The 17,832-nt window shown below is 52.9% G+C and overlaps 1 protein-coding gene across 1 annotated transcript in view; it reads left to right on the forward strand.

Annotated features, from left to right (window-relative positions):
- The first annotated feature begins 2,410 nt into the window (after window positions 1–2,410).
- The window catches only part of TRIM9 (tripartite motif containing 9), a 65,436-nt gene continuing 50,014 nt past the window's right edge, over window positions 2,411–17,832 (forward strand). The window contains exon 1 of the mRNA XM_066611638.1: window positions 2,411–3,277. Coding sequence (XP_066467735.1) covers window positions 2,411–3,277 — 867 coding nt within the window. The remainder of the gene's footprint in view (window positions 3,278–17,832) is intronic.

Raw genomic sequence — 17,832 nt, forward strand, 5'->3', positions numbered from 1 at the left:
CATGAGATAGGAAATGACAAGATGAAATGGTACAGGATGGAGGGAGGCGGGTTACATAAAGAACAGGCGGGCTCTCCCCATCGCCACATCTTTGGCACGCTCCACCAATTTGCATGCTAAAGAGATCATCGGAGCCCCCACATTTCTCACCATGAAACGTGACCCTGGGCGGTCCACAGAAGCAGGGCCAATGTGAGGCAGGATGGTTTTTACTTAGCCGAAGGGAAGAAAAGAGATGCAGGGGGAGAGGGAACTACTACAGAGGGACGTGACACAGCCAGGGAAGGCAATCAGAAAAACAAACGAGCACCTGGAGGCAGCTGTCAAGAGACCGCAGGAATGCAGGCAGAAGGAGCTGCAGCTGATTCCAGCAAAACATGTTCCTGTGCGCCTGCTAAATGTGCTTGATAGAAGTATATGCACAGGTAAAAGAATGGAGCTGAGATGTATGAGGGTGGGCTGTAGTTCAGTGCTAGAGCACCTGCTTTGCATGAAAAGGGCCCAGGTGTAATACCTGACAGCATCTCCAGGCAGGGCTAGGAGACCCTTCTCTGGAGAGCCTGTCAGCATAGATGGTGCCATTCTAGATAGATCACTGGTCTGACTCAGCATAATCCAGTCTCCTGTGCAGCACATATTTGCCAATGATTTGTTGCACGTCTGCTCAGTAGTAAGTCCCACTGAGTTCAGTGGGGCTTATTTCCAGGTACATATAGGGTTGCAGCCCTGGTCTCTTGTTGGTGGAGACCCATGGAGGAATGAGTACCTTTAGGATTTTCTGCCTCAGAATGTCTTGGGCTACCCTTGCTCTAGCAGGCTGAACCTAGCTGATCTGCCTCCTCTGAGCTCTGCCTTGGACTGTATCCCTTACACAAGAGTAACCAAACCCTGGGCCTATAGTGATTCTTATGAAAGTGAATCCCGGACTCACTGATAAACAAGCTTTGAATGGGGAGGGGTTGGGGGTGGGAAGAGTACCCTCTACTGCTCATGTCCAATTGTAGGTTTCAAGCATCAAGACTCTGTGAAACCGTCCGACATTGGTAAGGTATCTGATTTTTGCCAGATGCTCTTGTCCTTTGGGGTTTGCATAGAACTAGAACTAAAGAGCCCAACAACACAGTGAGACATTCCAAACACTTCAAAAAAAAACACTGTGTTTGATACTTGCTCCTGTATCAAGCAAGGCATTCGCCTGGCAGGAACCTGCTTGACTCTGCCCAGAATGGCTCCGAAACGGAGGGGAAGGGCCTCTTGCACGCAGTGCTGAGGCTCCCTGTGAAACAGTGCTTGCACCCCTCTAGCTATGCCACCGCACTAGCCTAGGTGGTTTTAAAAGGGAAAGAAACAAATGCATGGAGCGTAAGGAGGAGAGGTCTCCTAGCAGAGACGATGGCTGGTGATGACACGGGACGCTGGTTAGCTGGACCCTCAACCTGAGCCAGCCTGTCCTTTCTTACCCCTGACTAAGAGTCGGGCCCCTGCCCACGTCCCAAGTACAGATGGCCCCGATCCTCAGCGAGACAAACGGATGCCTCCATCCAGCACAACATTCACACGCACTTTTGCAGACACGAGTTCACACAGCGCTCCTGCGCTCCTCGACCGTATGGAAGCAGAAGGGTTCCTGCTGCCTGCCCTTCAGGGCGACCAAGCCGCAGGAAACGCTCCGGAGCGAGCAGCCGCGCTCTCCCCCTCCTGCAGCAGCAGCAGCTCTGCTACCGCCTCCCTCCTTGTGCGGAGAGGGGGGGGGGCCGCGGGACCGAAGCACAGCAGCCAGCCAGCCCCAAGCAGTGGCGTAGCTGGTGGGGTGCAAAGCGCTAAGTTCTGCAGGGAGTGCCACCGCGGTGTGCAAGGGGCCCTTTCCCCTTCGGAGCCATTCCGGGTGGTGGGCGCATTTGCCCCGAAGGGGAGTGGCCCCTTGCACGCCGCGGTGGCACTCCCTGCAGAACTTAGCGCTTTGCCCCCCTCTAGCTACGCCACTGCCAAGTCCATCTCTGGGGGGCGAGGGAGGGAGGGGGAGGGAGGCGGGGCCTGGACGCCCCGCCTGGCCCAATGGCGGCGCGGTGGTGGGCAAGGCGGCCAATGGGGCGCGCCTGGGGCGGGGCGAGGGGAGCGGAGGGAAGGCTGAGCTCGTCGGCCGGCCGCACTGCCGGCTGGGCTCGCTCGGGGGACGCGGCGCCGTCCGTGGTGCTGAAGGCGCGGGGCTCTCCTGGCGCAGAAGTCTCGGCAGTCTCCACGGCGCCGAGAGCGGCGCTGTCCGTGGTGCTGAAGGCGGCGCCGTCCAGGGTGCTGAAGGCGCCGCGGCGCCGCGGGCGGTGGGCTCTCCTCTCCTCGGGCTGTCCGCGGTGCTGAAGGGGCGCCCTCGGCGGGGCCGGAGCGCGGCGCGGCCCGGGGTGCGCGCGGCCAGATGGAAGAGATGGAGGAGGAGCTGAAGTGCCCGGTGTGCGGCTCCTTCTACCGCGAGCCGCTGATCCTGCCCTGCTCGCACAACCTGTGCCAGGCGTGCGCCCGCAACATCCTGGTGCAGACGCCCGAGGGCGGCGCCGGGGACTCCCCGCAGAGCAGGCGCGCCTCGGGCTCGGGCTCGGACTACGACTACCTGGACCTGGACAAGCTGAGCCTGTACAGCGAGGCGGACAGCGGCTACGGCTCCTTCGGCGGCGGCTTCGCCAGCGCGCCCGCCACCCCCTGCCAGAAGTCGCCCAACGGCGTGCGCGTCTTCCCGCCGGCCGCGCCGCCGCCCGCCGCCCACCTGCAGCCGCCGGCGGGCGCCGGCCCGGCCGCGGCCCCGCACGCCTCCGCCGGCGCGGCCGGGCGCAACGCCTGCCTGACGTGCCCGCAGTGCCACCGCAGCCTGGTGCTGGACGAGCGCGGGCTGCGCGGCTTCCCGCGGAACCGGGTGCTGGAGGGCGTCATCGAGCGCTACCAGCAGGGCCGGGCGGCGGCGCTGCGCTGCCAGCTGTGCGAGAAGGCGCCGCGCGAGGCCTCCGCGCTCTGCGAGCAGTGCGACGTGCTCTACTGCGAGCCCTGCCGCCTGCGCTGCCACCCGCCGCGCGGCCCGCTGGCCAAGCACCGCCTGCTGCCGCCCGCGCAGGGCCGCGCCGCGCGCCGCCTCGGCCCGCGCAGGGTCTCCACCTGCACCGAGCACGAGCTGGAGAACCTCAGCATGTACTGCCTGCCCTGCCGCGCGCCCGTCTGCTACCAGTGCCTGGAGGAGGGCCGCCACGCCAGCCACGAGGTCAAGGCGCTGGGCGCCATGTGGAAGCTGCACAAGGTGGGTCGCGCCCGCCCGCCGGCCCGGCCCTCTGCACTGCCTCCCCCACCCTTCCTCTCGCTCTGCGGTAGGGGTGGAGCGAGGGGTGGAGGGGGCCGCAGAGTCTCTACCAGCCCCTCGTTAGGCGGCCTTTCTGCCCACTTCTCTCTCTCCCTGCCCTTCTCCCTTTCCATCCCTCCCTCCCTCCCTCCGCCAGCTGCTCTGTCTTCTTCCCTCACTAATCAATTTGCTCATCTGTCCCCCTCTCCCTTTCCCCTGCTCCCAGTATGTAAACAACCCCCTCTTCCCCCCTTACTTGCAATGCACACTTGCTATCTTGCCAGCTATCCAACCAGCCTCTGCCTCTGAGATTCCCCCCCCCCCCCCCCCAATATCATAACACCCAAATACCTGGGTGTTATGTGGAAGAGGCAGGCATGGCCTCTTTCCCAGAGGCTGCCCCCCTCCTTTGCTGGCCGCCATTCAAGTGTTTGCACCAAGCAGCCTGCAGTAGCAAGTCACCGGGTGCTTGGAGGGAGGGAGGGAGGAATTTAACATGAGAAGATAGTGCTGGGCAGGTAAAGGGGCCTGAAGCAGGAACAGGACAGACTGGGTTGCTGGTCCGTGCTCAGAGGCGGAATTCTCCTGACTGTTCTCCGCAAATGCCAGAGCTGAGTTCTGGAGTCCAGCCTGGCTCAGATGAATGCTGTGACTTTGGTTTCGCCTCCAGTTAAGTGCCACTTGGGCTGGCTGAGATGGGCAAGAAGGGACTGAGATCTGTGCATGCGGGTCAAGCCGGTGAGACGTCTGTGGGGGGATAAAACCCTGGAGGTGGCTGTGTAAACTGTGGTTGCTGGGGAGGGGCAGTGCCCTGATGGATTTCCCTTCTGAATGTGAACAGAGTCTTTGCCCCTTTCAAATGCACTCCTCCTGGCAAAAGGAGCCACCCTGTTGTCTGCAGTGGCTATAAGAAGCTTCTGGGGAAAGGCGGGTGCCAGGGAGGCTGCAATGTTGCCCTTCCACCGCACCCACTCCTTTCCTCCCCCCACCTCAGCCACCCACGCCTGGCTTCCATCCAGGATCCAGCGGCATGATGGCGACCCTGTCTCTGAGGTAACTGGGGCAGAGCAGTGGCTGTGATGTGGGTGGGTGGATGTCCCCTCCTCCCCTCTGACAGGGCACATCTCAGGGGTGCACATCAAAACAATGCCCCCCCCACCCTCTTCATGGTGCCAATGCAGGGAACCAGGATGTGGCAGTTTTAGCAGGGCAGTGAGGGGGGGGCAGCAGTGAGTCACTGACACCAGTGAAGCCCCAAAACTTCACAACAACTCTAAGAACAGGGATCAAATGTAATTTGGTACATTTTCCATGTACGGACATACATGTTCATGAAAAATATAAAAATCTGGATTTTTACAGAGAGAGAGAGAGAGAGAGAGAGGGGGGGGGGGCCACCATTTATTTCAGCACCAGCTAGAACTCCAGCTGATACAACCAGACATGGTGCTGATTGTAGAAGTCTAAGGGCCCAATCTTAACCAACTTTCCAACACCAGTGCAGCCGCAAAGCAGCCCTGAGGTAAGGGAACAAATGTCTCCATACCTTGAGGAGGCCTCTGTGACTGCCCCACCACCACAGGATGCAGCATACGCCCCATTGGCACAGCTGCACTGGCACTGGAAAATTGGATAGGATTGGGCCCTAAGCCCCCTGCTTCGTGAGTGGAGAAGCCTCCCTGTTTGGATCTCAGATTGGCTGTGACTGTGCAAGATGTCCTCAAGTGGGCCACAATGTGAGAATAAACATTATGGGCTCTTTAACAAGGTTTTTGGAAGGAGTCCTGAGATGATGTAAGCGAAATGCAAAGTCTCATTAGCAACCAAAGTGTTCACTTCAGGGTTTCCTCTGGTCACTAGTGAACGCAGTGCACACGACGGGGAAGATGCTGTGCAGAGTGTGAGGTGAAGCAAGCATCCCAGGACGCTACTGTGTAGAGTAGTGACTGCAGAAAGATTTCTGTCATCAGTGCCTGGGTGCAATTCCAGGTGCTGCTTTTGCCTTTCCAAGCAACATTGCTTGGGACCAGAGTGTTTGTAAGACTACCTCCTCTACAGGAAACTGTGAGATGAACTGAGAGGGTCTTAACTGGAGTGCACATGGCAGTGGTGCGTGAGAGATCCTCTGAATAGTTTGTGGAACTCCTTGCCCCTGGGTGTAAGACTGGCTTACTGGCTGTCTCTGTTCAAACAGCCGTTGAAACTATTCTTGTTCCACTTAGCTTTGGGGCCCAAGTTGATGTTGATCTGCTCTGCTTTACCTTAGTGATACTGTTCTTTTTGATGCGGTGCTGTGTGCTGTCATTTCCGTGATATTGAATCTATTTTATTGCCCTTTATTGCGCTTCTCAATATGTTGTTAGCCAACTTGAGTGCCTTCCTAGCAGGAAGGGAAAGGCAGGATATACATATCTCAAATAAATAAATAAAAGTCCTTTCATCTCCCTAACTGCACGGCAACTGACTCACGCCACACAACTCATGACATGACAATGGCATGAACCCCTACAGCTGAGGCAGTTGCCTCCTGCCTGTTGGCTCATTGGCTCATGCACTAAATAAGCATGTCAGTCTTTTGACTACCACAAAACCCTTGGAGGCTTTTGCTGCTGAGGTCTGACATGGCTCTTCTCAGATTTGTCCCTATAAGGTGCAGAGTCTTACCTGGGTTTTGTCGTGAGCACCTGGCATGCAAAGACTTAGCAAATAAAATTCTTCCTCTTCCTTTTATTCTCACAAGAGCCCTATGAGGTAGGCTAGGCTGAGCAAGAGTGACTGGCCGAGGTCATCCAGCGAGGTTTTTTTTTTACCAAGCAGGGAGTTGGTCCCATTATTCCTAGTCCAATACTCTTAACTACTATACCATGCTGGCATCATCACTCAGGATAAGCTTCCCTTGCTAAACGGTGCTCACCTCAGTGCAAATCAGGCAACCCTAGGAGAAAGGGCTTTAATTCTCCATTGTAATGGTTTCTAAAGACCCTGAGACATACTGAATTGCCTGGAATGTGAAACCAGCATGTATAGATATATAGCAGGCAATTGCTACTCAAGTGAGGAAGCATCACACGTGAGCCGGAGAGCCCCTGACACAGCTTTTTGGACATGGCTCAGAATTGTGGGGTTGGCAGGATGAGAAGCGTCACAATCAAGTTGGGATGCTGAAAGGTACAAATGGTCAGTGGGTCAAGCTGGAGTCGTGACTGAGATGGCAGGTAGATTATTATGCATGAGGGAGGTGCAAGTCCCTTCCCCTTAAACAGGATATAACCCACGCAGCCCAAAGAATGGCAGCTGTTGCAGTTGATCAGTTCTTGTGGAGTCCTTCCACCTGAGCACGATGGCTTTCCTGGAGGGTACTCACAAAGGGTGAGGGTCCCAAAGGGAAGGGATTCTGTCCCCCCAGCCAGTGGGATAAAGAGGCCCCAGAATGGAAGCAGCAAAGATGGCTGGCCAGGGTGGGGGCCACTTGGGTAGAGAGCAAGTGAATAATGTGGCAGCTGCTCCTATTGCCTGCAACCCCCCCTCCCACTACACACACTGCCACCCATCACAGTAAAGCAGCACATTGGGCTCTCCTGGGTGACCACATCTTCCTAGCTGTTGCCCCTCCTCCTGTGCCCAGTCCCTCCTGTGCCACAGTGGCACCATTCCACGTGAGAACTGAGTGCGGGGGTGGGGGTGGGCAGGACAAGTGGATGGAAAGCAAGTGGTTTTATGATTGTGTATGTCAGCACCTCTTACATGAGTGATGGGCAACCTTCTTTCTTTCTTTCTTTCTTTCTTTCTTTCTTTCTTTCTTTCTTTCTTTCTTTCTTTCTTTCTTTCTTTCTTTCTTTCTTTCTTTCTTTCTTTCTTTCTCAAAGCGCTTTGTATTGTTGCAATATGCAAGGTGTCGTCATGTGCATTCCTAGATTGTGTCCCAGGCAGTAAAAAGCCTGAAGAGGCTGCGGGAATGACAGAGAGGCTCCGGATACGAGACAGGCTCTGGGGGTGGGCTTGAGGATGATACTGTCCCTTGGGAAGGGACATTCTGAGCCACTTCTTCCAGTGGCTTTGCCTGAGCAGCAAATACTGTCCTTTGCCAAGGCAAACAGAGCTGAGGAGATTTCCCATGGGTGCAGTGTGTGTTCACAGGGTCCCCTGAAAGCAGGTGCAAAGAGGTTGTCAGTATTCCCTCAGCTGCATTCTTGCCAGTGGAAGGTCCCTATTCAAGCACCTGCTGGTGAGTTCTGAGCCTGGTGGGCATATGGGAGCCATTGGAGTTACATTCCTGGGAGGCCCCTCATGGTTCAAGCCTTTCACTCTCCTGCTAGTTCTGTTACTATGAACCAGACATCTCTGGGGTGGCTGGAGGGAGCCACCATTAGGAGCACGGCCAGCCCAAGCCTGGCCTGGCCTTCCATACCTGATACCTTCCTGATGCCATACCTGATGCCAGGTATGGAAGGTATGCCTTCCATACCTGATGATGGCCAACCCTGCTCCTTCCACTTCCTAGACTGGAAAGGGAAGATGGTGTAGGAGCAAAGGAGGAAGTGTGGAGGAGATGCGGGGTTAGAGCATGCCCCCCCTTTCTGTTCCAATCCAGAGAGCAAGAGGAGGAGGACGGCATCTGGCCTGGATGCCTTTAGAAGGGGATTGGACAAGTTTCTGGAGGAAAGATCCATTATGGGTTACAAGCCATGATGTGTACGCGCAACCTCCTGATTTTAGAAATGGGCTGTGTCAGAAGGCCAGATGCAAGGGAGGGCACCAGGATGAGGTCTCTTGTTATCTGGTGTGCTCCCTGGGGCATTTGGTGGGCCGCTGTGAGATACAGGAAGCTGGACTAGATGGGCCTATGGCCTGATCCAGTGGGGCTCTTCTGATGTTCTTAACTACAATTCCCAGGAAGCCTTGCAGGTCTCTTGTTATCTGGTGTGCTCCCTGGGGCATTTGGTGGGCTGCTGTGAGATACAGGAAGCTGGACTAGATGGGCCTATGGCCTGACCCAGTGGGGCTGTTCTTATGAGGAGTGGAAGAGAGTGGGCAGGGAGAGTGTGCTCCCCTCTGAGCACATCCCATAGGCTGCTGCCTGCAGTGCCCACCTTAGTTGGCCTTCAGGGTGGGCCGGCGCTGACAATGAAGGCCCTCTGTTCCGTTGCCACCCACCTAAATTTTGAGGGGGGCCTGAGCACCTCTGAGGATGATCTTTAGTGAATAAGCAGGTTCATGCGGGAGAAGACAGGCCTGCAGGTACCTGGTTGCTGCTCCCAAATTGTCAGAAAGTGGGCATCACATCATCTGCAGGACACTGGCCAGTGTGATCAGCCCCATGGCCTGGGAGGGAGAAGGTGTCCAGAGCAGAGATATTGCTACTTAGAACAGTGATGTTCAGTGTTTTTCTTCTCTCAATACACTGACTTCTACAGTCTTCTCTGGAGTCTTCTCACACACACGTGTATGTCTCTGGCACAACCTTTTCTCTTGTGATGCCACTCCTGGCTTCTGGCTCTGCCAGTGGAAGAAGAGGGGCAGACAATTCCTTACTATTACTTACAGTTGCCCCAGAAAAAGAGCTGCAGAACCCTGAAGAATTTCTCAGCTCTTTTCACCCTCTGTGCTCGCAACACCCACGGCACACCTGTGGATCTTTCACGGCACACCAATGTGCCACAGCACCATGGTTGTAAATTACTGATCTAGAAAGTCCATGGCTGAGGTGAAATTTAAATCAGGAACTTCCTGGTTCACAGCTCAACCTCAGCCCCAGCATATGAGCTAAATATATAAGCAGTTTGTGCGGGGGGGGGGGGGGACCCGTGACAGTGGCTGTCACACAATTCCATTCAAGCTGTGATCCCCAGAAGGATTTCCTTGCCTGCGGCCCTGTAAGTGTGTCTCACACCCATGCGTTTCTCTGGCACAGCCTCCAGTGCACAAGCATCTCAGTCACGTAGGGCGAAAAGCACACGTTGCCAGGGATATCATGCTGAAGCTGCTGAAGTGCTAAAAGGAATGTTGGTATTTAAGCTTCACACGCTACTTGGTGAAAAGAAACAGAGCTGCATGGGTGAGATTTAGCCAGGAAATCCGTTTGCTGAAGGACTGAAATCCATCCCATATTCTAGGCAGAACAAGAGACTCCTGAAGGTGCACCTCAGCGGAAGCAGCAGTTCCGCGTCTCTTTCCCTTCCTCCCAATACATGGAGTGCTGCATAACGTAGCAGGTGTTCTTCCTTCCCACGCCTTCCCCTTCCTTGTCTCCTCACCCTACACCTAAATGTCTTGGCCTCCAGGCCCACATCCATATGTGGCTTCCCCATTCTTTCTGGCTCTTTCTCCTGAAGGGCCCCCATCCCCAGAGCTGCTGCTGGTGAGGTGCACAGCTGCCAAGGATTGCCCTGGTGGCCTCTCTGCACTTGCTGGTGGAAGTGCTGGCCTGTCAGTGGAACATCACCTCTGCCAGCAGGCCGGCGCTGAGGCCAGCAGAACTCGCATCCCACAGGCGGGCAGCCCAGCTAGGTTTGGGCTGCCCCTCATTCAGCTTTCTTGAAGCCATCACCATGTCATGCCAGGCTGTAAAGCAAGCTGATGTCCTAATGAATAAAGTCGCAGTTCACATGGCGTTGTTGGAAAGGGAACAGTCGGTTTCACCAAGCAAATGGCCGCTTCCCAGGAGTCCATGCTGCCCTTGTGACTTGCTTAACAATCTTCTGCTGCAATGAAAGATGGGGGCTGCTTCTCCAAACAGGTACAGGAAATGCAGAAGGAATCTAGTTGTGGGTCAAGTCCACATCCACCCCACTGAGAATATCTGCCTGCCTGTTCTCAAGCTTTGTTAGGGCCAGGCCAGGTTCATGGTGGTTCTGACTCAGATCTAGACTTGGATGGTCTGCAGTAGTGTAGTGTAGTGTAGTGTAGTGTAGCCGGAGGGGGGTGCGGTGCAGCAGGTGCGGTAACTCCCCATGTAAGCAGCTCCTTCCAATTGCCTTCGGAGCCATTTGCAACACACAGGCACATTGGAAATCCATACATTAAAATTGGGTCCATATGGAATGTTTGCGGATAGTTGATTCAGCTCGAATTGCAAGGCTTTTCAGCTTTTAGTCCTGTGAAATACAAGTTTTAGATCACTGATTAGATCACATGACCTGTCAGTAACTGGCTTAAAAAATGCATTAGGCAAATTTATGGAGAATAGGTTTATCCATAGATACAGGATAGGACAGCTATATTGCATTTTCCTGTTCAGAGGCAGTATGCCTTTAAGTCCCAGAGACTGGGGACAAACACTAATCTGTTATGTGCTGCTTAAGCTTTGAGAAGCATCTCACTGAATGGTGGAAGAAACAAAATGCTTATCTTTATGGATTTCTGCTTTGATCCAGCCAGGCAGTTCTCAATTCCTAGCTGTGTGTGTATTTGGGGGGGGGGGGAGGGTTCATTGCTGTGTTATCTTCTTCATGGCCTGACATGATTCCCAAGAGGCCCATCATTCACAGTTGTGCATCATGGAACCAAGAACAGGCTGGAAACAGCCCTGGATGCACAAACACTGGGGAGATGGATGACCCCGGAGGGGATACTTAAGAAGCGATTCGTGGATGACTTATCCAGTCAGTGCATCTGTGGCGGAGACTGCTGGATAGATTCACTACTGATTCCTTCCTCTGCAGCATCCTGACTATCAAGCTGGAAGAGTAGAGGGATGACTGAGGTGGGCGATGGTCCTGTTGTGTGCTGGATTCATGATGCTGATTCCAGAACTGGCATTTCTGAATCATTGACTTTTCTTCCTGTCAAAGTTACTTTCATTCAAGTCTCTTTAATCAATGGTATTAAAAATTAAAAACTAGGCTTACTTGATAAAAAGCAAATGCTTTATTCAGTCAATTTCTCTGCAGCATCATTAAAATCACCCAGTCTGCACGGTTTCTGAAAAAAGTCATTTTATGCCAAATTGTGCAGAGCTAAAGCTAAATTCTACCACTTGTCTAAGTTATGCAAATTTGTACAACTGCTTTGCATAATTTATTCTCCTTCTGCCAATCATGTGGTGAGGTTGGTGGTTAGAACAGTCCTGCATTCCTGCTGGCTGGAAACTGTAGTTATGGGGTGTATGGCAGGGAGATACACGCAGCCTAGGCTGCCTGTGACACCGTCCACCCCGCCCCCTCACATGCCCTCTCCATATTTGAGAAGTGCTCTACAACAGCACTGCACTTTTGCACACTCTTCACACAGCCCTGACGGGGCTGAGATAGTCCAGGATTAGCTCAGAGCATTGAGAGCTAAAACTTTCCGATTCCCACACAATAAGGGAAGAAACCAGAACCAATGGATACAAACTGCAAGAGAGGAGATTTCTATGAGATATCAGGAAAAATTTCCTGACAGTCAGGGCGGTTCGGCAGTGGAACGGATTGCTGAGAGAGGTGGGGGACTCTCCCTCACTAGAGATACTCGGGCAGGGGCTCGAGTAGCACCTGTTGGAGATGCTCTAAGAGGATTTCCTGCCCAAGGCAGGGGGTTGGACTGGATGACCTATTAGGTCCCTACCAACTCTTGCTTTGGCATCCTTTAGTCTCGGAAGACTATGGTGTCATGCTCTGAATGGTGGTTCTGGAACAGAGTGTCCTCTCCAGTGCGTGAAGCCTGGGTAAAGTAGGTATGGAGGATAGGCTGTTACCCATGCAGCAAATCCCCCCTCTCCACATCGCTGAAATGGTCCAATGGAAAGGCAGAGGCCAATACGGTTGGTTCCAGCAATGTTGCAGGAGTTGCCAGAACGTGACTGTGTCCCATCTACCCGGTGGCTGTTTAGTCACCTCTTACGACAAGTACAGCCAAACTGAGGGCCTATTCTTATCCCCAGCCCCCAGAGGAGGCTTCCCCATAGAGCCTTCCAACTCTATGATTCTATGAAATACAAAACCTACTTGAAAATGACAACCATGATACAGTTTCGGGGGGGGGGGGGAGGGAACTGCAGAGCTGCTGTCTGGAGTGTTGCAGACCAGGCCCAGGAATGCATCCTCTGTGATACTGAGGGCTCCAGAACGCACCAGAGATCTCTGGCTTCCTTTTTGTCCCGCTGATGCACAAAAGCGGATTTATGAGCCTTTGTGCCTGCCCCGGAATAGAGCTGAGCTGTAACATGATCCACCATGGGTGCGGCTCATCCTTGAGGCGAGGGTTCCCAAACTGTGAGCCACGACCCAATTTTGAGCGGGTCGTGAAACTGAAAGGTCAGATTGGGTTGTTTAAATAAGGGTTAAACAAGCTGCCGTTTGGGGGGGGAGGGAGTGCTGCTGCCCACAGTTATAGCCATACCCCTTGATGTTTATAAATCAGGCAGCAGCCTTTAGGACCTCTAAGAAACTTTGGGAAACACTGGGCTGAGGTGATCCATCGGCAGTGGAGGGCAGTGGAGGGTGCCTTCGCCCTGAGTGTGCCGCTGCCACACCTCCTTCCGGCCTCCCTCCAGACACGAGCCGCATTGATCCCCTTTCCACCTGCTGAAAGGCAGCAGAAAGCAGATCACTTTACCGTCTCCTAGTGTGGTTCCCTCAAAACCAGAAGAGTGGAGGAGCGGTGGCGTAGCTGGAGGGGGGGCAGAGCACCCAGCCTGGGAGGGAGACTTAGCATGGCGGGCAAGCGTCCCCGCCCTTCAGAGCCATTCCTGGCAGGGGCGGTAAAACTGAGCCATACGGCTCAATTTTGTCCCCCCCATCGGGAATCGCTCCGAAGGGCTGCTTGCCCGCCGCACTGAGGCTCCCTGCCAGGCTGGATGCTCTGCCCCCCTCCAGCTACGCCACCACAGAGGAGTGCTTTCATTCGCACAGCCCCTTTCAGTAAATCAATCCAGCCTCTTCTAAGACTTCCAGAAACATCCAGCAGCAACCACGCGCAAGCTTTGCTTGGAGAAAGAGAAGGCTTGCAGAAGATGCTTCTGTGAAGTGCTCTGGAAGTAGGAACACATTTGCTGGGTAGGTGAGGGAAAGGCCCAGCTGGGGTGGGTGTAGACGGCCACTTAGACTGCATCATGTGCAGCCACCTGGCTCCTTTGCTCCGGGCTCCAGTATGGCCAATGATTCACTGCCTCCTCTGAGTCTGGCTAGCGCATCAATATGCGCTGCAGTGCCTCAGTGCTCTCCTCTCCTCCGGCAAAAGTCACCTTGCTAAGTGAGGCAGGAAGCTGGGGGCTTCTCTGGCTGTGGCCCACGTTGGGTAAATATTTTGACAGCCTGGCTGATCAGGTTGCCTGGGGAAGAAACTCAGGTGCAGTGAGCTTGGCTGCACCTCCTGCCCTTAGGCTGCCTGCATGAGACTTGAGGGCTGGCAGGGCAGTGTGGGAGTTGTCAGAGAGGAACTGACAGAAAGCCCTGACGACGTCTGCTCCCTCTTCCCCCCTTTGCCTAAATGGAGACGGACTTGCAAGCTGCACAGCCTCTTCTATTGTTGTTGTTGGCATCCTTCAGTCTCGGAAGACTATGGTGTCACGCTCTGAATGGTGGTTCTGGAACAGTGTCCTCTCCAGTGCGCGAAGCCTGGGTAAAGTAGGTATGGAGGATAGGCTGTTACCCATGCAGCAAATCCCCCCTCTCCAAGTCGCTGGAATGGTCCAATGGAAAGGCAGAGGCCAATACGGTTGGTTCCAGCGGCGTCGCAGGAGTTGCCAGAACGTGACTGTGTTCAGCCATGAACTGCCTCAGGGACTCCGGCTCCAGATTTTGCCTCGAGGTTGACTCCTGAAGCCTTTTCCATAACTGGATGTAGCCACAAGGCAGTGGAGGTTTGGGATCAGAGTTTTCCTTCTCTCAGATGAGCTGCCTTCCCAGGCTGACGAGTCCCATCTACCCGGTGGCTGTTTAGTCACCTCTTACGACAAGTACAGCCAAACTGAGGGCCTATTCTTATCCCCAGCCCCCAGGGGTAAGCCTCTTCTAAGACTTCCAGAAACATCAGAAGCCGGCAGTAACCACACACAAGCCTTGGGAGCTTTGCTTGGAGAAAGAGGATTTTCCAGCCAGATGTGCAAGGAACTCTCCCAGACCCTGGGCCAGTGATGTCATGGTGTCACATAATGTCATGTCATCATTTCCAGGTTCAACCTAGAGGAGGGAGTGCTCTTTGCACACTCCATTCCTTCTCTATGGAGGCTGAGAGCCTCCAGAGAAGACAGAACAGGGTACACAAAGCCGCCAGTGACACTCTGGCTCTGCCGTAGTTATGGCTCTCATTCCAGCCATTTCTCTCTCTTGATGGGCACCCACCCCAAATTGGGCGCACAAGTTTTTTTATGCACAGCAACCTCAGGTGAGCAGGATAGGTTGGGGTGATGCTGTGGGTGGAAATTGTTTTGGCAGCTAGGACCTCTTTTCCCACATGCCTAATCCATGCTGCCCCTGCTTTTTGAGGCTGGAAAAGGCTTGAGAAACTCCAGTGCAGTGCAGAGAAACTCCAGTGGGGGCAGGTTGCTGAGGGCCTGAGGCGAACCCCGCAGTGCCCCACCCTGAGGTGCCCCTATGAGAGCATTGGGGGCCACCACCACCACTGACCCTGAGGGTTCAGGGACTGAGCAGGCCCTCTTCTGGGCATGGCACCTGGGCCGACTCCTGACCCCACCCCATTCCAGTCCCAGAGTTCCCATGTGATAAACACTCAGGCCTTCGTTGGTCTTTCAGGTAACACTGATCTCTTTTTCTTTGTACAGCTACAGAATTACATGCTCACGTCCCTTCTGGATTTCTTTTTTTTTCTTTCGAAACTCTGCTTTTCACAATTCTTCCCTGTCTTCCCCTAAACTGTGTGTTTAGCACTGTAAAAATGGAGACAGCCAGGCCAAAGTGGTACCCTGCATGACAAAGGGAGAGCAGTGTGTTCCTGACTCGCATACATGTGCCAGAGATTAAAGGCAAATTAAACCCTGAAACAGAGTAAAAGAACAAGATGTGTCTGCCTCTCAGAGAGCAAACAGCCCCTGTGCATGACTTGCAAAGTGGGGGTTTGCTATGGTTCAGGAACAGAGCATGTGTTCTGCAGAACATGGAGTTATTTCCCTGAATAAACCGACAGGACAGTGCAGAGACATCACAGGACTGGGTGTGGTGTGGTGTGGTGGGCATGTATCTTTTGTGAATAGCTAAGGCTCTGGTGAGGAATTTCTTGCTTGGATCTCCTGTACTGGGGGAAAGGGGAAGACGGCATTCATTCAGAAGCATTCAGACATATTATTGGTACAAATATTGATATGTCAGTTTTCACAGTCATACAGATTGAAGGCTGCATCGCCAGTTTATCCTGCAGACGCCCCCAACTGGCCAGTCTCTCATCTGTGAGAGATCAAGCACTTCCGCATATCGTCTACTCATCAAGCAAAGTTTAATTAAAGCTAAAGTACAGCTGTGGCATCGCCTGTGGAATCATTTGGGGTGGAGAGGATTTGCATGGATGCTAAACTTAGCCATGAAGTACTAAGTGCTACACAAGGGAAGAGCTGTGCAAATCAGCCCCCCCCCCCCAGCAGCTTCCATCAAAGCTGCAAAACTTCCTTTCTTTGTTTCATTTCCATTCTAGCTCATCTCATTCCAAGCCATTGAGGTGGGCAATGATAACATCAAGCACCACCACAGCAAAGGCACAATAGAACCTCTCCCAGTGTGTGTACCTGACCAGTAGGACAGATGTAATACCCTCTCTATCAACTCTGGGCTGGCCTCTCCACACGTGGAAAGGCAGACCTAAGCAGGGTCATAAGAATACTGAAACTAAATATACTTTTAGACAAAATAGAGTCTCTGTGAGGAATAGCCTAACTTGAAACAGGTCAGTGAGCTAGTCTCTGATCTGAATTGGGAAAAATGGGTTCTTCTCATTTGACGTGAATTAGGTGCTGGGAAGCAATCATCCTGGCCTCTAAAACAGGAATGGCTATGATGGGTAAGTTCTGTGATCCTGAAGGTCTGTTTTTCAGATGTGATGCAGACACTTGCAGCCAAATTCTTGTGTAGTTTTGTAAAATGAAAAGTGACTTCAGGAAATCATTGTGATTTCACTACAGAGTAGTGAAATGGTGGTGTGTTAGGGAGCTGACTCTTGTCCCTACCTAATTACTCCTTGTCCCTACCCATTTCCAAACTACTATACAGGTACTCAGAGTGGTATTTTCCCACTTGATCCTAAATATCCATTGGAGACACTGGTCTTTGACGTCTCTGTCACAGTTACTTCAACAACGCCCCTCCTGTCACTCTATCACTGAAATACTGTACTATGGAACGCTGATAAACTGTCTGACTTCATGGAACTGTTAATTATTGTTAGTGCATAAAAAGTAGCAATGGGTGGAGCTGGGCTGCACCTGCGTTGAGAAGGGTTCCTGCATGAAAGGGGGTGGCAGCATGATTAGTGTGCTGATCACCTATGACGCTGCTTGGGTGAAGGTTGAACATGCATTTGAGAGTGGTGTGTGAATGGCATGTGTGAGCAGTGGGGATATTTCATTTCATGTTTATATTCTGCTTTTCTTTTCAAAAACCACGAACAATACCGCAATATTTTTAAAAAGCAATAATGTAAAACCAATTTAAAAAATCCAGTGATTCAGTTCATAGTCATATTCTCAGCAATCAATCTCAATCTGTAACAGCATTTCTGCAATGCAACAACATCTCAGTCATGACAACAGTGGCTGTTTTAAGCTCTCCCACTTCAAAGCCACATGACAAGCCTCTCTAGAGCAGGGGTGCTCACACTTTTTTGGCTTGAGAGCTACTTTGAAACCCAGCAAGGCCCGGAGATCTACCAGAGTTTTTTTTTACAATGTTCGCGCCATCATAACATATAACATTTATGCGTACAATGTATGTTGGTGTACCTTGAGCCCCACTGAGTATAACAGGACTTACTCCTGAGTAGACATGCCTAGGATTAGGCTGTGAGGCTGCAATCCTAGCCACACTTACCTGGGAGTAAGCCCCATTGAGTACAATGGGCCTTACTCCCAGCGTTTCCTCCCAGAGGCACCTGAAGGGGGGGTCGGCACTCCATGATCTACTCATTTTGCCTCGCGATCTACCGGTAGATCGCGATCCACCTATTGAGCACCCCTGCTCTAGAGGCTCTTGTCCAATTCATTGACTCTTGGTCCTAATTTTTTATCTTTTTTTTTTTTTTGCATGTCACTGTGACTGTGTGAAGCCCCCAGTTCTGACTCAGTTCTGGTTCATAGAGAAAGGGAGGTCAGCTTTTTCCCTGTGCATGTTTTTCTTGCTGAATGTGGCCCCCAAAGCATTTTTTTTTTCACACTGAAAGGTTTTGGGGAGAAAGAAGAGGTGCTTCTTCAAAGCGCATTTGCAAGCATATCTACTTTGACTCCCCCCGAACCTCATCTTAGAACCTCCCTGAATATGGGCCTTGAAAGGGGGCACCTCTCCAATTTTCACAATGGAGAGAGGTGAAAAGCAGTGGGCCCCAAGGATCAGCCTTGCGTTTCAACTTGTTCAGAAACGACCTGGAGTTGGTCAAGT

This window comes from Tiliqua scincoides, chromosome 1 (genome assembly GCF_035046505.1).
Source record: "Tiliqua scincoides isolate rTilSci1 chromosome 1, rTilSci1.hap2, whole genome shotgun sequence".
NCBI lineage: Eukaryota > Metazoa > Chordata > Lepidosauria > Squamata > Scincidae > Tiliqua > Tiliqua scincoides.